A 22,998-nucleotide genomic window follows, 5' to 3' on the forward strand; every position below is an offset into this window, starting at 1 on the left:
GAGTCTCTGGCGTATAGACTCACAGCCAGTAAAATACTCTGGACCTACAGGGACCCGGGACTCCTTGATTACAAGGCAACGACGCTACCACTGCGTCATCGGGGAGGCACCTTTCTCATGTGGTATTTTTTTATGTAACAGCAATATATTCGGAACCAGACCGAAACCAGCAATTTCCAGCAGCTCGACTTAAAAATTAAGGAAATGCTGTACTTGAGAGAGTGGGGAAGGGGACAAACATTTTCCTCAGGTGGGATAATTACAAAGAATATTATAGAAAATGCAGACAATAATTTGTTGCTCTATTAATGGTCTTACATTTTTAATGAGTGTAATTTTCAAGTAAAATTCGTGTGGGTATTAATATGTCTGACAAATTTACAATTCATGATGGGTTAAAACAAGGAGATGCATTATCTCCATTGCTCTTTAATTTTGCCTTAGAATATGCTGTTAGGAAGGTAAAAGAAACTAAAGAAGGACTAAAATTAAATGGTGTGACTCAGTTGTTAGCATATGCAGATGATGTAGACTTACTGGGGATGATGTGAATACAATTAAGAATAATGCTAAAATATTTTTCAAAACTGCTAAAGAGATAGGTTTGGAAGTTAACAAAGAGAAAACTAAATATATGCTTACAGGCCGAAACTAAGTGTTAGGTAATAATCAAAATCTAATTTTTGATAACTACTCGTTTGAACCAGTTTCCAAATTCAAATACTTAGGAGTAATATTAACAAGTGAAAATTATATTAAAGAGGAAATAAAAAGTAGGCTTAATTCAGGAAATGCATGTTACTTCTCTCTTCATAAACTTTTGTCTTCTCGTTTAATATCTAAGAAACTAAAAGTTAAATTATACAAAACAGTAATTTTGTCTGTAGTATTATATGGATGTGAAACTTGGTCCCTTACACTGAAAGAGGAACATAAATTGAGAGTATTTGAAAATAAGATCCTTAGGAAAATATTTGGACCTAAAAGGGATGAGACAGGTTAGTGGAGAAGGTTACATAATTTAGAACTACATAATTTGTATTCATGTCTAGATATTATTAGAATAATTAAATCAAGACGACTTAGGTGGGTAGGCCATGTGGCACGAATGGGAGAGGAAAGGGGAGTTTACAGGATTCTTGTTGGGAAACCTGATGGTAAGAGACCAGTAGGAAGGCCAAGACGAAGATGGAGGGACAACGTTGAGATGGACCTAAGGGAAATCGGTAGGGATGGAAAAGAGTATATAGATCTTGCTCAAGATAGGGAAAGATGGAAGGCCTGTGTTGCTGCAGCCATGAACCTTCGGGTTTAAGAAGGCTAGAGAGTTAGTTAGTATACTTTTCAAAGTGGATTGATTTAATTCAAGATTTAAATCAGGTTTTTCTAAAAAAAAAAGAAAAAATGACTGATTTAAATCACTTTAAAAAATAATATAAAGAATAATGTACATAAGGATTTTGTAGATACGTATCAGAATCATTTTTTGTGAAAGTACATTAATCTCGTAATCATTTAATGGTGTTTATTACGCTCTAAGATGGGAAAATAATGTACTGATGGTGTGAAGCTCATACGAAAGGAAATGTAAACACATTTCTCTTGATTTAAAACTCAATATTTTTATAGGCAAAAACAGCAAACATTTTGTGTAGAAAAATAAACAAAATACTAATCATGTTAAAGAATGAATAGTGTCATTATGACTAAACTAAAAAACATGGCAGGTGATATTTTTCAAATTAGCATTTAAAAAATCACCAAAATTCAGCTACAAAGGCTTTAAAAAAATATTTTAGGCTACAATTATAGAGTAGCTACATCCAGAATGTTTTATTTTCACTGGAAGAAAAGTTACTGAAATGATTATAGTTTCATTTACACACTCAACAAACATTTCCATAGTAGGTACAACGCCAAGGGTCCCGGGTTCGAATCCCGCTCGGGCATGGTTGTTTGTGAATGTCCATTCATCAATTTCATCATTTCATCACTCATCCCCATCTTCGCAAATTAGCCAAGAGGCACAAAACAACCATAGTAGGTACATTATCAGAAACAGAAAAATGTATGTTTACGTATTTTTTATTTGTTATAATCAAACTGTTCAAATTTTTTACAGGGCCCTTTACTAGAAAAACCCTTTCTATAAAAAACATATATCTAATGTATGGTGCCAAAAATCAAACAAGCAATTTTAAAAAAAAATCCGATTTAATCAAAAAAATCAAGAAAAATGATTTTTCTTAATAAGAAATCATTATTTTTATCCACCCTGGTATGTTTTGATGTTTTAGATATTAAATCAAGTCTATCAGCATGGAGAGCAGCAAATAGGGTTTTCTTTTCGGAATACCATTTCTCGACAACTAACTGTCATATTTGAAGCCATGTGAAAAGAAAGAAAGAATCTTAACAGCTACTTTTCCGGCTTTCTTACTACTACTACACATTAAAAAGATGCTCAAGGGTACATAGCCAATATTTGAATATCTGTACAGTGACTACTGACAAGCCTATGTAAAAATATATTGATCAAACAGTACCACAATTAAAATTGTCCTACTCAAAGCACTCTGGAGTCGGTTTGAAGAAACGGATCGCACTGAAACTTGGTATAGGGAACTTAAGGAAGAGAATGTTGATGAAAATTAGTTCCAGCTCTGAGCAGGGCAACTTCAATTGTGGCCAGTGGCAACCTGGTATGATGCATTCTGAAATATCGGTAAATCAAATGCAATTGAATCTTCTACGAATAGTGTTGCCCACGGGACGAGACGGGACAGGCTTTTAAAAATTCGAGACGAGACGAGATTGATCATGTGTCCCGAGACAAACTAATAATTTCGAGACGAGACAGCATTTCACAGCATTTCCACGAGACGAGACAGGCCAAAGTCTCGTCTCGTGGGCAACACTATCTACGAACTCCTTACTGTTCAAACGTCTGGACGTTTCAGCGTGATCAATGAGTAGATCATTAACAGGGCTCGGAAGTTGAAGACCTATAAAAAGACCTAAAAATATCAAAAAAAGGACCTCAAAACGGAAAAAAGTAGGTATAAATGTGATGCAAATTAATTAATGACTTCAGTTTTAATTACATATTTAATGAATAAAAAAAATACAAAATTCTGGTGGTATGGAACACAGAGTTCGAAAAAACTATATGAATGAAATGCATCTTCTTAGAGACATTATATATTTTTTTAGATTAACATAATTTGAAAAATCATATTTGAAGAATCATATTTGGCCTAACCACACTAGGGTTACAGAAATAGGACTTCGGATCCTATTTCAGTCGTCCAAAAATGTTTTTCTCTCGTTTCAGGGATGGTTCAAATATCATTATTTTTTTTTATTTCTTTACTACAGATGTTTAAGAGGTGATGAACTGATGATGATTCGAACTGAGAATGAGCAGTAAAAACGTAGTCGAAAGAAGGTGACGTTGCAAAAAAAAAAAGCAGTTAAGACCTAAAAAAAGGCTAAAAAGCCTTAAGCCAATAAGCCGAAAAAGGCAAAAAAAGGACAAATAAAACCCACTTTTTCTGGCCCACTGTTGGGCCTTGTCTTCGGACGCTAGGAAAAAATAGGATTTTTCCTCAACTTACGAGCCCTAATCATTACTGACCTGTGAGGAGTATCAATTCTTGTACGGCATGTGTTCCCTTTGCTAATGTTGACATGACAGTAAATACGAAATTCAATTAACGTCAAGCAAAATTTATATGTGCATGTATGCGCGCACGTGTGTGTGCGTGTGTGGTGGATTGAGTCGGTAGGGCCTCCGACTGCCACGTAGGAAACATAAGTTCGATTCCATGGTAGGTGGGATGGTGAATCGTTTCAGACCATGTTTCCTGGCGGTTCTGGAGTTCGCCCAGCCTCTCATGAAAGGTGTATCGGGAGGGGCGAACACGACAGAACCGTGGTGCTCATTGCATCACCTCCACAATGGCAGAGACCATGAATGTCTGGAACCCTTCCTGCACCCCTCCATTCTGAGTCTTCATGGCTTCTTCTACCTCTACATTACCTACTGGAGTCTCCATCCTGTCGCCTTGTAATCAAGGGGCTCCAGGTTAGATCCCAGTTGAAGCACGTTGCACACTTGTTCGGCACTCACCTTAAACTGCAGACCCAGTCCCCATGAATCTACCTGAGCATAAAGTGGATTTCAATAAAATCTTACTTCTATGTAATAACAACAACTTGTGGCGCAACAGGCCGTGAGGGCCAGGACCTACATACCGACTGCCGGCATCACTCAAACATGCCTCACCATGGGCGATCATCCAACCATACGGGGTACGTGTGATCAGCACGACGAAACCCCGGCCGTTTTGAGTTTTGTATGACCGGGTTAGGCTACTCATTCGTATCTCTCCAATTTCCTCACGTTAGGGGGTGGTCACCGGTCTCATACACTGGCGGAAATCTCAGTGGAAAAGTTGTTAAGCTTCCCCCTACAAGACTCGAACCAGCGAGCGTCCCGTAGCTCGAGCCCAAAGCCTAACGCCTTTAGCTTAACGCCCACTGAGACGCGGGAAAACGCGGCAACAGAACATCTGTTGTCTACTTCTATTGAAATCAAATGGTGTAACGCCCACTACAGGGAAACCGAAGAGCGGAATTTCCATGCCACAAGTCTGCAGGTTATCTTGAAAGTTATCGCCCACTTAGACGCCGGAAACGCGTCTGTTGCCACGTTTCTCCGCGTCTCAGTGGGCGTTAAGCTTTAGACAGCACGGCCGCGGTGCGGGACTGTATTATACTTAAACTGTATTTAAAATTCATGTCGCTTCCGATACGAATTATACCGCATTTTTACCATACATTGTCGAGAACCGTTTCATATAAATTTCAAGGTTTGAATTAGAATTACTCTATTTTTGTATGGTATATTTAGCATCCATATATTAATATGCCGGGGGCACCAATGGACCCACGTTATCCGTGTGAGCAAATACAATGTAGCAACTTGCGTATCTAGGAATTACTTGCGATAGGGATATGGATACACTACTTGTCAGTATAGCCTGCTTTGCTCACAGTCTTCGGATTGGCTTGTATTCAGGTCACTTCGGCCACCTGCTGGAAAAGATGAGCCTAGAACAAGAGGGGACTGTACGTAAGAAACACTTGGGAACAATTCAAGAATCTCTCCTTTTCCAACGTAACCAATGCCCCCCACCCCTCCTCCCGCGCAGAAAAAAAAGAACAGGAAAATGGACGGCGGCATATAAGCGGCGAAAGTGAAGTGGTTGCTTGATATTCAAGCAGGGATCTTGCGAGTGTGGTTGACAGAAGGAACGTTGCAAAGGAGTTTCTAAGGTGAGCGAGTGGATGCGGCATGAAAGTTTACTCTTTGCGAAACGCCACAAGAGTTGAGAGTTCTGTTTACTAGTTTCGATTCCTTTTTAACAAAATACTCAGTTACAGTCCTAAAAAGAAGCTCTGCTAAAGTTACTGTTTTTGAAATGTAACTAAGTTGTAACACTATTAAGCCTTGTATCCATGTTTAAAAAAACACTAAAAGTGCTGACCAAGGCATTCTTTATTGTATAACCCCCTATAAACATAACGAGTCCACCCTTAAGAAGAACCGTGTTAGAGGTTATAGTTATAGTTACGATTAACTTTGAAAATAACTAGGAATAAGTTACTTTCTCAATGAATTTATTCCATATTAAGAATAGCTCGTAGAAAGAGTATACTGCATGAACTCTTCGCTTTCACTGATGACTGTGTAAAATTAAAAATTAATTTTCAATAAATTAAAATTTATAATATGTTTAAGTATGAAAACTTGCAGTTAAGGAAACTGAAAGTGAGTTTTTATACTTGAAAACAAATGTTGGCTGCTTGGTTGAGTTGGTGTTTTAAGTCCACATTATGCACAGTAAAACTTATTGGGACTGGATCTACAGTTTAAAGTGGGATCCGAACCACTATGTGCTTCCACTCGGGACCCCTTGGTTACAAGGCGACGACGCTACCACTGCGCCATCGGAGAGGCTCACAACAAATGTTTAAGTGAAGTTTTGTTCCTAATTTATTTTTAGAAAAGTGTAATTTTGTCCATTGCTGTTGAATGTGACAAAGTAATTATAAAGGTGACTATCAGTTTAGGTAATTGAGTCACAGTTAGTGTACGTAGCACACCCTGGACCGCATTTGGCAGACTAGCGAGGTCTGGCGTCTGGACACATGGCCAGGATAATCTTCTGTGGGACTTGTGTGCTGTCCACATGTGTATGTGGTTGTCCCTTCATCTATTTCATCTTATCATCATTCGTCCTCAACTTCGCAATTAGCTAAATGTGGCAGAAATGCGAAGTACAATAAATCAATTCATTCATTCACACAGTCACTTATTTCCAAAAGTAACTTTAGTTTCTTGTAACTGTGTAACTTGTAACTCCTGTAAATCATAAATAACAATGTGTCTCCAGTTTTATTTTCCTTACTAAACTTATATATTGCAAAGCAAGCAGCAATTGAACATTGATTGATTAATTGAATTGAATTGCTGTTTTAAGTCCACTTTATGCACAGTAAGGCAAATCGGGACTGGACCTACAGTATAAAGTGGGATCCGAACCACTATGTGCCTTCACCGGAAACAGCATTTGAACAAAATTCCACTTAAAGACGTTGAGCATTGTTTCTGTTAGAATTCACTTTATAAACAGTTTGATCTCTGTCTAAATATAGTTTGTAGTGAAGCATGAAAATCTTGCTCCCAATTCATTAATACCATGATTTTAAATCTTAATGTATTAGTTGCTGTATGGTTATGGTAGTTGGTCTGTTGCATTAAAAGAATTACAAAAATTTGACAGCACTTGAAAAAGACTCTGGCTGAAAAAATATAAGAAAAGCGGATTGAAATCCAATAAGATATTATTTCTTTGATTGGTTGTTTAAATTACACTTTACTCCGAGCTAGGCTAATCGGGATTGGGCCTACAGTTCAAAGTGCGATTCGAATCACTGTGCAATGTGCCTCCACCGGATATCGAACCCGGGAACCCTTGATGCAAGGATGAAGTCTCTGGGCTACGCCCTCCCCAATCTTTCGAACTAAGCATGTACTATACGTCCATACCCTGCAGGTTACAATTTGTATTTTTAACCTTGTATCATTTCCTTACACAGTTTGACCATAAGGCGATAAAGTCCACTCACTGTCCAACTGAAAAATACATCAGTATTAACCGTGCACCTATGTCGTGTGGTTGCATATATACAGGATAACAAGTATTGTTTGCTGAGGGCTGACAACGACGAAACAAGACATTGAGCAATATGTTATAAAGGGAAATTGTTCGTTATATCCTCTACACTTGTTTGCATTATTTTAATTCAGAAAATAAATTATCCTGGATTAAAATATCGGACGTGCTAATAAGCACATTTGAAACATTTTGTATCCGAAACCTCATTCAAAGTTTTCTCGCGTAAGGTTTGCAATAAATAAGGTTTCGCTTTCCCATCTGCTTGCTCTTCCAATAAACAATATTAATAGCCGATTATGTAAACTATATAATTCATTACGATATGTTTAAAATTATGATTTCTGTTCTTAGTCGAAGAATCAAACCTGTGTGTATTCAGACCTGGAGATCACAGGGAGCTGAATTTCATGCCCCCCTCCCTTTTCCCTCCAGGATCGCTTCTCTTTTCAAGTTTTTAATACAACGCCAACTTTTTTCTCTCACCGAAGGCACTTTAATAATCCTTTCTCACCTATATCAATCTAATATGAAATGAGGTGTTCACGTAGCGAAGAAATTATGTGGACGTTAAATGTAGGCTATATGTGTATATACAGGGTGGCCCCAAAAAGTTAACCGAAATGTAGAACCGTTGTATTGTGTTGGGTTACCTTTTCCTGGGCCACCCTGTATGTTAAAAAAATACGGTGAAAGTTATTTCATTCCTAACCACCTTGTAAGTTGAGACATTTCAAAAAAAAAAAAAAAAAGTAAATAATGGTGAAAGATACAATAAAGGGATTCAAATTGTGCATTGAACTACAGTATACACATTTGCCTTGATTTGATTATTGTTATTTAGCATCCCTTTTCTGCAACATTTGGTCAATCGCGACGATGAGGATGAGTGATGATATGATGAAATGGATGAAGGGAGATGCACAAAAAACGCCCATGCCCAAGCCCTGTTAGGTACACGAAACACTTTGCGTTGTTCTACTATATACAGAGTGCGCCAGGAGAAAGTTGCCCCAGACTGAAACAACGAGCAAGTGTAAAATGTATAACTGCTAATTTATTATTACCATTGTTACCTTATTACAATAACAGTATTTTTCTAAAGATTTGGCAACGTACTCACTTGTCATAAGAGGTGCTGGAAATGGTCACCGCTTAAGGTAAAACGAGGAGAGACGCCGCACATTTTCATAACTGAATAGAAAAAAAACATCTCTGCTTTTGTGGAAATTTATCGACATGAAAACTTAACTACAGTCCTTGCACTTTAAGAAAAAAAATAATTGGCATCCATTAGGAAGAATTTAAATGGATATTTTTTCAAATTACAAAAGCCTTGAATTTTGAGTGTCATGAAAAACACGAGGAGAGATGCCGCACTGATGCACTTCTGTCTCTTTAAGTTCTTCTCACGAACATTCTTTCTTCCACAGTCCACACACATTGTTCCATACACAGTGCAGGTTTCGTGTAACCATTTAGAACACGTAACACACTGGATCCAGTCAGATTTGGAAGTCGTGAGGAAGTAATTCTCCAAGCATTCCACACAATTGTTGATGTCTTGCTCAGATCCACTCGCTGTAGCATCTGGCGCAGGTTGCTTTGGGCCGGTTGTTTTTTCTTTCTGTCCTGTTTTGATCCTGGAAGTTGATTGCGAGTTTTTTGGTTTCATATTTGCAAGTCTGGAAGCGGAATTGAGCACTTCGGCTGACTGTTTGAACCTTTTACCTTGGCGAGGAACTTCTGGAATGGGACTCAGCTGGCGGAGGTACTTACTGGGGCTTTCCGTGGGTACAGGTAGATGTCGAAGGGTTTGAATTTAATCCTGGTAATTGATTCTGTGGCACAAAAGGAGGTTGTTGAGTTACTTTTGGTGTCAGTTGTGTTGCTTGAGAGGTTGTTGGTTTAACTGTGACAGGTGAGAGACTTCCTGAGGTACTCGATGAAGGTGACTCTAGATCCTGCGAATCGTTATGGTCAGATATTTTGGTGTGGGTGGATGAAAGTGGACTAGGGCCTGACTGACGAGCATCAGAAATGGAAAAGAAGTATTCGGGAATGGCATTTGAATTCAAAGGGTAAATGTCACAGGCTCGGAAACCTGAAATGGCATTTCCAACAGAAGCAGCTTTATTCAACACCGCACCAATGAGAGAGCCTGCTTGGTATCTTGTGATATTTCTGTCATTATGGGTTCTCATCCATGGTGTTGCTTCCTCGTTGTAATATGATTTTACTGGACCAAATACAGATCGGTCCAAGGGTTGAAGGGCTTGTGTAGTGTGACTTGGCAAACACAAAACGATAACACCAACTTCAGCCGCATACTCCAGAAGCTGTAATGCATGGACATGTGATGAATGGCCATCTAGGAGTAGAAGCGTTTTGCCTGGATGTTTCCTGGGAACGCAGTGTTCTTTGAACCATTTCATGGATAGATCAGCACCGATGTACGACGAATTAGGGTTCATTCCGACATCGGATCCTGCAGGAAGTCCATCAACGAATTCAGGTTTTTTGTTCACACCTTTCATAATAAGAACAGGAGGAAGAAATGTTCCTTCTGCACTGCAACACCCTATCAGCGTCACATTTTCTCCCCTTTGTTTTGGAGTCAATATGTGCACAGTCTTTGAACCTTTGGAGGTCACAACCTTTCCAGGTCTGTTAATGAGTGGGAATCCTGTTTCATCAACGTTAAAAATGTTACCTGGTTTATTCATTAGATCTTGTTCTTCCATAACCTTTTCTACCAGCGTAAAATAGTTTTTCACATCTTCACGATTCATTCCTTGAGCTCTGTTGATAGAGGCCTTGAGCTTGTCGCAAAGAAAGTTCAGGATTTCTCCCCAGGAAGGAATTTAACCATACGTTTCCTGCCATCTGCGATTCGTGAGAGAACGTGTGTTTAATATTTAATTTTTCAGCAAATTTGTACGCCAGCACCCTAACTGCTTGTCTGTCTGGAGGGAAACCTGCTGCACCTAGACGTTGAATATGGCAAACTAATTTATTGTCATTCTGTGCACCGAAAACCCCTTCAGATCCAAGACTCTTTTTGGAGAAATCGTTTTTTCAATCCTTCGACATATGGTTCTCGCTGGAATGCCGTAATATCGTTCAGCTTCTCTTTTCCCTATGTCCCAGGCTTGCACTCTGATGCTTGCCTCTTTCAGGGTCTCATCAGACCACGAAGCTCTAGCAGATCTTCTTCTGTATGTGTTGGGCATCTTGAATTCTGAAAAGAATAAGAAACGAGTGCTTAGAAACTTTTAGACAATTTAATATTTAATAAGAAACGAGTGCTTAGAAACTTTTAGACAATTTAATATTTAAGTACACTCTATTTTACATAACTTATATACAAGCATAAATAACATGAGTATATTGTTGTGTTTGTATTGCATTCTTTGTTAAAATACATAGCCTACAGTACATGTAACACTGTGTTCAAAATATTTAATGTGTCAAAAGGTGAAATAAATGACACTGTACACCTTATAATATGAGGGCGAGAAAAGTGCGGCATCTCTCCTAACAGAAAAAATGTGCGGCATCTCTCCTTTGTGTAACTGCGGCGACAATCCTTTTTCGCGAGGAGAGATGCCGCACCAGTTGCTTTTTACTGGTTTTGTAGTTTCGGTGCAAAATCGTGCGAAAGGTAATCGCAATACTCTAACAAGTATTCTATAAAATATTTGTCACGTAGAAACTAGCGTGCGCTCTATTACGATCTATCACACTTACCTTTCATAAAATTTCGACGGTCAATTCACCAGGAAATTTTCATATGAAGGCGCCCCACTCCTTTCCATTTCTCTTGACTGGTCTCTACTGCACTGGCGTGGTGGAATGAACAACAGTTACACATCCTTGCAGAATGTTGATGCCATCTGATGTGTACTAGGCAAACTACAGCATGTGCGGCATCTCTCCGCCTGCGGCGTCTCTCCTCGTTTTACCTTAAATGAACAATAAAGGATTGCAAGGGGTACGGTGGAGTCGGGCTACTTATTAGTGGCCCATCCTGTATTTACATGTCTAAAATATTTTGGCATACGTGATTACACCATTGGACATTGAGAATGTGCAAGAGTATTAAATCTTAATGGATCCAACCTTGTAGATAATTTCTTATTGGACGTTATCATACTTTGACTTGTATAACGAATTAGGTAACTATAGTTTTATTATTCTACGTCGCTTTTTTACCCCTTGGATTAATCGAGACGATAAGCATGAGTGATTAAATTGGTGGTGGGACAAATGCAATGTCTGTTCAGGGTTCGAATGTGGGACCTCAGGCTTCGTAGCACCATACGCTGAATGGTATATGTAGTATACATATGACGACAGAAAATGATTTGGGGGGTGTTCAAAAAGGGGTTGTGCCCAATTGTGCCAAAATATTTTTACAAAACCCTTTTGCGACATTTTCTAAAAATATAAACTTGTTTGTACAAAACAAAAAAACAGCAAAGCAATAATTGAATCCAACTTTCATAATGCAGTTTCTTGACCTTCCGAAAGGAAAAGTTGTATCTTTTCTTCCTCGCAGGAAGGGACTTTCACAGAGAACCTGACAGAGCCGCAGGCACATAAATTAACGAAGGCGCCAGAACGGTAGAATCGGGAGAAAAACGGCATGGGAAGGCGGGAAGACTTCATTCAGTTGAGGCAGAGGAAATGATTCAGTGCATTCAAAGAGCTATAAACCAATGCGAAGCGCTGTGACCTTAATGTACGCAAAAAAAAAAGTTTCCTTCGGGCTTTTCCTGAAGCGAAGTACATGGGAGAGAGTGTGAGAGTTGCATCTTTCGTAATCACAAATTTGAAAGCGTACTTTCACCAATGCACGTGAAAGGCAACCAAATACGGAGAAGCATATGTGTACTAAAAAGATACGTAGCTAATATTGTTCCGTGGGTGGTAACGGGAAAAGTCTAAGTTCGAACCCTTGTAGGTACTTTAAAAGGTGGTGACGTCCAGTACACACACACACACACACACACACACACAAATGCATCAACTGATGCATTAAAGTGTGTTTCTCGATCATTGCCAAGATTCAGGTTTACATTTTTTTATATCATTTTGTAAAAGTATCACCAAGGTGATGCAAGGGAGTATTTCTTCTATGTCGAATCTGTGTTTTAATGCATCAACTGCTGCGTTTTCTGATGCATCTTTCTCGATGAGGTATTTAAACATTTAGTCTGAGCTACACATTTATGCATTTTCTTTTCTGTGTGTAGGTTCCCTAAAGATAGTGTCCAGTACGGTTGACGAAATTGCATTATATATATTGCATCAAAGTTTAGAAAAATCTATACTTCACAAATAAGTAATAAAATATATAACTACGCCCATCACTTCTATGAAATAAAGTGTAACGAAATCTTGCCTTTATCTTCCAATATTAGATTTATGATTCAATTTGAAGAGTATTCCTAAAGGGAAGTTCTATACTGTTCACTAAAATACAATACGTCCCAAGCGTATGTAGCCTGTAATTACTGTTGACACAAGTATATTCTGGAAACGCTTATCCTTTACTAAATTCGCTATTGTTGTTCCTAAAAAAATATACACATGTTATTTGGTTTTTATTTCTATTTTACGTCGGTTTTCAACCTCTGTGGGCAGTTGTCCCCCACTTTTTTCCACTTCTGCCCCTGCATTATGGTAACTAAACCATATCTACCAAAGGAAAGTAGTTTTGGAAACCAATACACCACTGTCTGTGGCTATCGCGTCGATAAAGGTTTGCGATTAACTTATAGAACAGACGATATTAGATTCAGATTTTGTATTATGTCTACTTTATGCGCAGATAGGCTACCCGAGAACCTTTAATTACTAGGCAACGACGTTACCTGCCATTACGCCCCATCAGAGAAGACCCGGAAGAGACGATACGAAAATCACAATAACCCATTCATAGTTTGCCCAAGATTCTAGCATAAGCGCAGTACCGCGTTGCAGTAAGTTTAAGAAATGCATTATTTAGTGTGATAGATATTGCATACATTTATGTACTTGTAACTTATTGAATAATCGTATGAGACTTACGCTCATTTTAAGCAAAGGAAGATAGTGATAATCACTTTTCAATTAAAATCACATGAACAGATACGCTATAACTTATGAATGAAACCTTATGAGGTAAATACGCAGTTGATGCAAATACATGTTGCAAGATGGGCTAATTGTTATCGAAATTGTTGTTATTAGCAGGAGAAGGCCAAAATTTTCATGGTTTTAGAATGAACTATAATTTAGTTATTTTCCGAAGGTTACTTTTTCTTTTTAAATTAGTAGAAATAACTTACTGACCCATAAAAATAACTGCCACGCTGGAGACCGGGTTCCCTTCCGGGACGGATGATTTTAGGTGGAATTTTTCCAGCCATATCTCTGTATGGAGCGGCTCTGTGGTTCACCCAGCCTCTAATAAACGACTAGCATGTTGGGGGTGGGGGAGGTGGCCACATCACATCACTTCCACAAATGACCGAGATTGGAAATGAGTGGGGGATTACCTTCACAACCCCTGCATATGCGTTCACGTCATTCTACAATATAGAAAGTGTGTATGCATTGCAGACAAGTTCTATAACAATAACTAGACAATTGCAATTTTGGACAACCAACATTAGAGCAAGCGATAAGTGTAAGGAATTAATTTTAGTTATCAAACATCACTTTTTGTTAACTCGTTAAGTTATTCAGCCATTACTATGTAATTCTTCGTTATTTGACATGTTAATTTCTTCTAAAGCCTTATCCTTCAACGAAGGTAAAAAAATATCTTTGCAATCCAGTAAATGCACATAAATCTACGAAATGATTTCATCCTCAAAAGGGTAAAAAGTTTTTTTTAATTTGCACATATTTAATGCATAGTAACAAATAGGGTTACGACTTTCATGACTTAGCATATTATTTTTTGGTAAGGGTGGTGTGTTCCCCAAACATATAGACATTCATATTATGAAGAAACTAATTAAGTTAAGGTGCTCTTTAAGGACATATTTTGGCCATTTTTGCGTGATGTAGCATATTTTGATGGATTTTCGGTCATATTCAGCATATTTGTGCATTTTCAAGAAATATACAGTCATTTTCGAAGTGGATTCGTTCTTACTCCCATGTTTACTCGAGAGTTTTTTTTTTTACTGTAGCAAAATATTTTTTATTTTTATTTGAAAATTTAAAGAAAGTATTGTTCATTGCAACTCTGGACCTATAAAGTGATCTAAAACTAGTACGTATGTGATAATATCTCAGCATTTAGAGCTTGATGTTTGAAACAGTCCAGTTATAAGGGCATATTTTTCAAATTATAGTGCATATTTTGTAAAATTTTAGGTCATAAGAGCATATTTTATTTTGCATATTTTGGTGATTTTTAGGTCATAAAACTCCTAGCCCTAGTAATCAATGACTGCGTCGTGTGAGAACCAGACGGGCGTAACACTAATTTATTAAATTTACAGGAGAGAAGAAAAAATGTATTCTTAGGAACGTCTGACTCTGTAAATTGTAGATACGTAACTTCGCCTTACTGTTAAGGATTAGAAGTGGAGATGTTCGATCTGATTCCAAATAGAGTTCTTCAGAGGAGTTTATTCAAACAAAACTGAAAATAGCATTTTTGGAGCTACGTTCCTCTGGTTCTCATAAGACGATTTGTTGTTCAGAAAAATTCCGTAATGTAATTCTGTTATGTCCAAATCTTTTCCTTCAGCAAGATGTGGACAAAAGTAGCAGTCGTTCTTGCGCTGGTGGGGCTTGTCCTCGCCGGACACCAAAAGGACGGAGCCTTCTTCACAAACGAAGCCATCAGGCAGGCGCAGAACACCTACCTGATCCCCAAGGACGCCACCATCCAGAAGGTGCAGGAGGGAATCGAAGTGGCGGCCTACGAATCCATCCCAGCCAACCAGAGGATCAACCTGTTCGAGATCCTCGGAAGCCACGTTCCTCCGGAGGTGGTCAACAACCTCCAGGCCCAGGTAGACCAAGTCGGCAACTACAACTGAGGAGCGACGTCTGGAACTGTCCTCAACTCCCCCACCAACAATATCCTCACCAATTCTAAGCTGGCAACACTGCAACACATGATGCAGCAAATAACTTGACAATTTCTACATTTGTTCTTCATCGTTAGAACTTGCCAATGCAATGCAAACGAGCACATTATTTAAGAGACCAGTACTTAAAGTATACTTTCTTTCTAGGATAGGAAGCTTGTAAAGCACCACTCTGAGATTTTTTATAAACCATTGTTTAAAAAAAGAAGAATTGAAAATTAGGAAGAGAGAGTGTAAGTATTCGATACAGATCAACAACAGTGAATAACTGGTTTCAAAATTGTGTGGAGATTTAAAATTCTGTCTCTATTTTTCAGAAATAAAAATATATTTCAAATACATCTATTCCATTACTTTAGTTTATTTTAATATTTATGACTTTTAGTGAACATATAACGCTGATTATTATCTTGGTGAAAAATGCTGCACACACAAAAAAAAAAAGATATTACAGCAAAATTCTGTGTTGCGAGTGCAGCAATCAACACTGACTGTTACGATAAAAATCCATGATGAAAACTATGATTCCATCCATAGGTGGATAGGTGGGGAGCACAGCTTATTGTGTAAACATGCATGTGAGTGTGTGAATTTACACATACACACACGCGCAAAAACATACATGGTAATATTTATGTTCAATATAATTAGAAGCAACGAAAGTTGAAGTTAATAAATTCCTATCGATAGAATTTATTAATTAATCTTGTCTTCTGGTGTTAATATTACTCTGGGCACAGAAGTTTCATGCGGGCCTGGGGATGGGTGTAGTCTGTGATTGCCCCTTCATAAATTTCATTTAATTATCATTCGACCTCATCGTCGCAATTGGCCAAAACTGGAAGAAAAGCGACGGTAAAGACCACAAACACAAATACAATACTCAAGTTGTGTGTACTTTCAAAGACAAATTTGTGGGTTAATGGTACTTCAGTCAACGTTTCTATCAGGGTTGTTAAAGGTCCAGGAATTTTAAAGAAATTCAATTCCGGTCCATGAAAGAAAATCAACACGTGTAAATGGGTTCTGGACCGTAAATAACCTTTTTATCTGTATAAGTATTTCAATTCGGTGCAGGTACATTTTTTCCGGATTAATTTAAATACGGTCCAGGAACCCTTTTCCCGGATAAATTTAAATACGGTCCAGGAACATTTTTTTCCGGATCAGTTTAAATAGGGTCCAAGTTCCGTATTTAAATAAAACAATACGCAACTTGGACCGAATTTAAAATGTGCGACAAAAAAGGATCTGGTCCCGTTACGGAACCCAATAATACCTATATAAGAATGTATGAGTTCCTGGATCTTTAACAATTCCAGGGTTGTTGTAGGTTCAGAAATTGTAAATAAATTCAATTCTCGACCGGGAGAGAGAATCACCAAGTGTAAATGGGTTGTATTTCAATTCGGTCCAGGAAGCTTTTTTCCGGTTCAATTTATATACGGTCCAGGAACCTTTTTTAATGTTCAATGAAACAATATGCAATTTGGACTGAATTTAAATTGTGCGAGAAAAAAGTTTCCGGTCCTGCAGTGGAACACAAATAGAACCTGTTATAAATTATGAGTTCCTGAACCTTTAACAACCCTGTCTTCTACCGTGAAGTGGATAGTCCTATTTAATCCTAAGCAGAATCGATACCAGATGAGGAAGTACCTTGATGTACGGGGAAGAAAACGAGGTTTTGTACACTTCTGTTCGATGGTGAAGATAGAGTTTCGCAGACCCCTCGATGTGACGGTAGTAGGTAAAGTGATCTTAAGAGGTTAGTTTTGTATTACAGTCGGTGGGTTTCGTTTTACAGTCATTACGGAAACGTTGTTCCATAATGTAAAGAACATGCAATATCGCTTCAAGCAGAGTGGCTACAAACAAGCAGAAATGAAATTCCCTGACTTTTCCAGGTTTTCCAGGACAAAATTTACATTTTTCCCTGACAATTACACACTAAACTAAATCCATGTTTTTGCAAAGGTAAATAATAAACTCCTACAGATCCAGGTATGAATTTGTTAAGTAACAATATTATCTTCTATGAAACTGACTTAATTTCTCTATTCTCTATGATTTGAATTCAAACAGCAAAATAGTGAAAATTATTACAAATCACAATTATACATTCTCGGTATTATATGTTGATATTTCCACTGAGGTTTGGAACCCTCTGCTTGCAAGAACCATGAGTGCGGACTCATTTTTCAATGCATAAAGCTACTTCTCTCCTCTATGTAAAGCAAACAACTTCACTCTTCCATATAAGTGAAAGAATTGAATTGAATCGGCGCTGGCAACAAAGTGGGAACCCTGCATCCGGATCTGGAAGCAACAAGTGAGAGACGCTGTAACAGCAGATTGAGTGCTAAGAACTTGAATGAGAATCCAAGAGCTGAAGAGAATGAGGAACCAGGCGAGAAGGAGGTACGATATTACGAACAAGGACCGACCGCAATAAACAGAAGGAAATATTATATTACCTCCGCTAGAGGAAGAAAAGAAAGTGTTTAGTGAAGTGTGGTAAAGCAGTATGGATGACCGAACGATGTGCCTGAACTACTACTACCACTACCAGGAACTAGATGAGGAAGGCAGGAGATGGGTGCAGAAGAACAATGAATAACATACCGTTAGAAGAAAGAAGAAGTAGTGAGTAATCCATCCAAGGGATACCAGATCAGCAATTCTCGTAACATCGAGTAGCTGAGGGTCTAAGGACCAAACACATTAAACTTTCTCTTCTGATAATACAGGTCCATGGACCTGATTGTTGACTACAACATAAACCAGATTATCACTATGTATATTACTTATTTTCTCTCTTCCATGGAATCAATTATCCATGGTTACCCTCATTAAGGGCATGGTCTTCGTACCATCAAGGAAGTTAAATTGTCTTAGCAATTTTCATTTCATTGCAATTCATATTTTTACTTATATATATTCATTTTTATATTTCTTTGTATTTCTTCTAATTCTATGTTGTTCTTTTGTATATATTATTTTTAATGGTGTTCTTTGTATGTTTTCCTACTGTCTTAAAGAGGTAAGGAAGGAAGGGAAAATGGAACTGGAAGAAGAAAGAAGAAGAAGCGATTAACCCGCCTTCTAAGGGTTACAAGTTTAGCAATTCTCCTAACATCGAGAAGCTAAGGGTCTAAGGACCTTATACATCATAACTACTTCTTTTTGGAAACACGTCCACGGACCCAAACGGTGTCTGTTACACAACCTGAACAACACTCAGATTATATTCCACTCATACAATTATTTATTTCATTAGACACAACTGATCTAAGATTATAATATTAAATTATATTTTCACTATATTCTATTATTCTTATACATGTATTTTTCATATATTATTTATCTTGTATTTCTTATTGTTAAAACACGAAAACCAAATAGGAACCCATAGTACACAGACCTTGGTTTTAATCTTCAGGAACCAAGGTAGCTTAATCTTTCCCTTTCCAATGTTCCCTTTCCCAACTCCACTGTAGTAAAACCATAATCCTAGAGGGGCACAACCGCTCCCAGCGAAAAAATAGGCAAAAAGCAAATTCCATCTACGGCAACTAAGCTGGGAGAGAGGGTTACATTGTGAGCGAGGAGAGAGGTGGCTGGAGGACCTCGTCCCCTGTGCCCCCCAAACCTGTACAAAAGAAAGTGTCATATTTCCTTACATTATCAATGGGATTTCTGCTTCAGTACAGTATATCCAAGTGAAGTACTGTGAAACTGACAACATGCAGTTACACCATATTGCTGACGAAAAGGGTATGTAGGTATTAGAAATTTAATGCAAGGAATTTATAGAATTGCATTGTATAGGTACCTGATTTAGCTAACCACACATTAAAACAGGAACACTCTGTTAATAGCAGCTTCTGAAAGTTCATATACGAGGGGGCATCCTGAAAAAAGCTCCAATGGTGCCTATAAGCAGCACTAGTGGTCGGAGAGCGACACACACACACACACACACACACACACACACACACACACACACACACACACACACACACACACACACACACACACACATACATACAGGCAGGAAGAAGTGACATGTAGCTGTAATCTGGTACAGTTGCAATGCAGCCGTTTTAGGACAGTTCTAGATTAAAGATTGCAGCTCTCATACAGTCTCCCACCAACTGCGATATAGCCTACGTGTAGTAATCAGATTTTTGCACGCTCAGAATTTGGTACAGAGCCACCAGCAGTCGTGTGAGGTGTGCAGACCGGAGGTCGTGAGTGATAGTATGGTCAGTCAATGGTGGAAATAATTCACGGAAGGCCAATCGAATGTGCACAACCCCATACAGTTGAGTACACGCGGGCCCTTTGCATCACTTCACTCCCCGTACACCCCTGGCCTTGCATGTACCGACTTTCATCTCTTTGTTTAACTGAAGAGGTTTCTGGCAGGGCAAGGATTTGACAGCTACACTACGGTAGAGATAGTTCCAGTCTTTGCTGTCAGACACATATGCCATGGGCATACAAAATTTAGTGCCATGCTACGACAAATGTCAGAACAATGGTGGTGATTATGCCGACAATTAGGTTAGGACTCACTGTTACTAATGCAATAAATTACAACTGATATTCTTGTTTTATTTATGCCTAATCGGTAGGGACCTTGATTTTTTTTTCAAATTGGTGTATTTTTTTATTTTTTATTTTTTACCATTCAGTGCTATTTTCCCCAAAATTCACATTTTCATTTTAGTGCATTTCCTCGCAAATACCTATAATTATACCTTCATGGTGTTTTTAAACTACTGTTTGAAATTGTAAGTATCATGGCCTACGCCTCTTCGTGCGAGTTTGATATCTTGAAAGTTATTTTCCATACCCCCCTTTTTAATTTTAAGGTAAGGGTTTTATATAATGGAATTTTTCCCGTATATACTGAAATGTGCATAACGATCATAAGTGGCGAGGCACCCAAAAAAATTTAAATCAATCAATCTCACGTGACAGATACCTAAACATTATGGCACCAAAATTGGCATTATCTTTTTTTGACTTGTTAGTGTTAAGTTTTGTTTTCGAACATTTTTCTGCCAAATATACCGAACCTTAATACTCCATTGTGCTTTTAAACTATTATTTTAAATTGTAAGTCACATGGTCTACGTATTTTCGTGACAGTTTGATATATTGGAACATATTTTTGAGGAAGCAAAAGTAAAGTGCTCCCCTGCACTTTGCCATGAAGGTGTATAGGGGTGTGGAGTTAGGGCCCCGCACTTTCTTGATCACGGCTGATGGTGGGGGTGATGTGATCAGCACCATGCTCCTGGGTACCTTTATCCCTCAAAGTTTCCTCCAGGTACCTGCTTGATATGACGCTGGGTGGGAGCCGGAGCAGTTTGAATAGGTGGAATAGATCCCGGTTCTCCCCCGCAGGGGATTGACTCCGGGTTTCTCGCATGGTAGTCAGACGCCCTAACGACTGAGCTCCATTATTTCTCGCTCGACAAATGCCGACGGTGCGCACTTAGCTTGGTAATTCAAAACACATCTCGCGCGACAAATACTGAAGATGTGGCTCCCGTGTGATGGTAGATACGCACTCGATCTCCTGTTGGAACCCTGCCACTTTGCTCTGTGATGAAAATGGTTTTGATAGAAGTTGAAAAAATCGTGGGAAATACATGATTTAATGTGGCTGTCGGAATTATTCCATATATAACAAGCATTATAGTTTACTCTTGAATAAAATGTTGGAAAACTTGCACGTTCTATATACACAAACATGGCTTACAAAAGACAATAATGTTGGATTTCCTGGAATTTTTCATTGTTTTAGGACATTTTTTAAAAAAAATCGATAAAACGCCAATTCGCATTATCTCGATATTTTGAACGGGCGAAAAATGTGTCCAGACATCACTGCACATTCATAAACACAACTTCGCAGCAATTACCATTCACTGCACATTCATAAACACAACTTCGCAGCAATTACCATTCACTGCACATTCATAAACACAACTTCGCAGCAATTACCATTTTTCATGGTTTTCGTGTTTGCGAAAAATCAATGTCCCTACTAATTGGAAATTACTTTCTGGCCACCCCTCGTATAAATAAGTAGATGGAAAGTGAAAAATTAGCAGGCCTGGCAGAGAAGAGTCAATTCTTAAAGAAAGTAATATGCTTTTATGATTGAATGATTCGAGTAAATATATTAAAATATTTACGTATGTATTAGTATTTTATTTCATAATATTGGACATTAACTTCACTCAGTGAGAGATTAATGACCATCTCTGAAGACTTTAAACAGACAGGACAGAGAGTGGCGTTAATTTCATTGCAATACTAGTGTTGCAGTAAATTTGAAGTTGGGAGATGCATGCACTTGCCAAATTTTATAACGTTCACCAATGCAGAATTAGGTTTCACTTTTTCGTGGTAGTATTCGTTTTGTTGGATTCTTCTTGATATCTAAGAATAGTGCAATGTCATTGTAAACGTATGTTAACTTGTGCGAAACCAGTAATACGTCAGGATGATGCAAGAAAACCTTCGTAATCACTGCTACATTAAATAAGGTGAAGTGAGCCAGAAGAGTAATAAAATTACAGCAGCATATTTGCAGTCTAAAGATTCTTCTTGTTTGTGCATGCGATTTTTGTTGGATGTTGCAGTCTGAAGATATCCAACAAAAATCAATTCCATACGAGCGCCATGCATGAAATTTCTGTCGCATGTTGTAGTGAGATACTTTGTCGGGTGGCGATATTCGACAAAAATCGTATGCATCAATGGAGCCTATTTGTTTCCACGTTACTTCAGTTTGTCCAACAAATGCCTTACTACGACGTCCGACAACTATCGGACGGCGCCATCCGCTTCCATCCCCTCTATCTGTTGACAGTTTTGTCCCCTTACTACTCTCATACGGACAAGAAAAAATGAAAATTCAATGCATTTTCCACATAATACTTTTTTGTTACGCCACTGATTATATGTATGTGTATATATATATATATATATATATATATATATATATATATATATATATATATATATATATATCAAAACAATTATTAGCTATTTTAGTTGACCAGATTCTATAATTGTAGTTATCTAGTTCCATCATTGGGTGCTGATTCGCAAGGACAGTGTGTTGCCTCAATTGCGATCATTAATTACACAATAATTTTGTAAATTGTTCGACCCGTGGCATTTTACTTCTGTATGTTCGGTAACTTCAGTCATATTATTATGCATTGTCCATCCGCTATTGTAACAAGCCACAAGAGCAACGAACTTACATGGATAAAGATAGATGGCAGCACTGTGAATCAAAGTTTATGCAAGTGCTTTTACGGACAAATCAAACAGAATGGAAATAAATTTCGAGTAGAATAATGGTGAATGATTAGGAAAATACACGGGAAGGAAGGACAATGTCAGGGAAGAATTAAGAGAAGTGATGTACGTAATGAATTTTAGCACTCGCTTCAGTTAGACTGAGGCAAGTTAACTAGTCATCGTGGATCTTCATACATGAATAGATGGTCTCAGTTCCTAGTTTCGCTCCTCATTTGCGACTCAAAAACAAAGTTTTGTGAAGAGTGCCGAGAATGTTTTAGTTGTTTCCCAGAACATTAAGTTTGAGCAGAGTTACTAAT

General features: G+C 38.1%; 2 protein-coding genes across 2 annotated transcripts in view; one reads left to right on the plus strand and one right to left on the minus strand.

The window, feature by feature from the left end:
- LOC145992437 (DNA oxidative demethylase ALKBH2-like) overlaps positions 1-22,998 on the minus strand; it is a 257,798-nt gene that overhangs the window by 157,534 nt on the left and 77,266 nt on the right. The window lies entirely within an intron of this gene.
- LOC145992676 (uncharacterized) lies at positions 5,230-15,682 on the plus strand. Its single transcript, XM_083129052.1, has 2 exons — positions 5,230-5,340; positions 14,998-15,682. The coding sequence occupies exon 2, from the start codon at positions 15,002-15,004 to the stop codon at positions 15,290-15,292; it is 291 nt and encodes a 96-aa protein (XP_082985178.1). The 5' UTR covers positions 5,230-5,340; positions 14,998-15,001; the 3' UTR covers positions 15,293-15,682.

This window comes from Lepisma saccharinum, chromosome 9 (genome assembly GCF_977018435.1).
Source record: "Lepisma saccharinum chromosome 9, izLepSacc3.1, whole genome shotgun sequence".
NCBI lineage: Eukaryota > Metazoa > Arthropoda > Insecta > Zygentoma > Lepismatidae > Lepisma > Lepisma saccharinum.

Coding starts and splice junctions, on each gene's coding strand:
- LOC145992676 (XM_083129052.1), top strand. CDS start 15,002: ATGTGGACAAAAGTAGCAGTCGTTCTTGCGCTGGTGGGGCTTGTCCTC.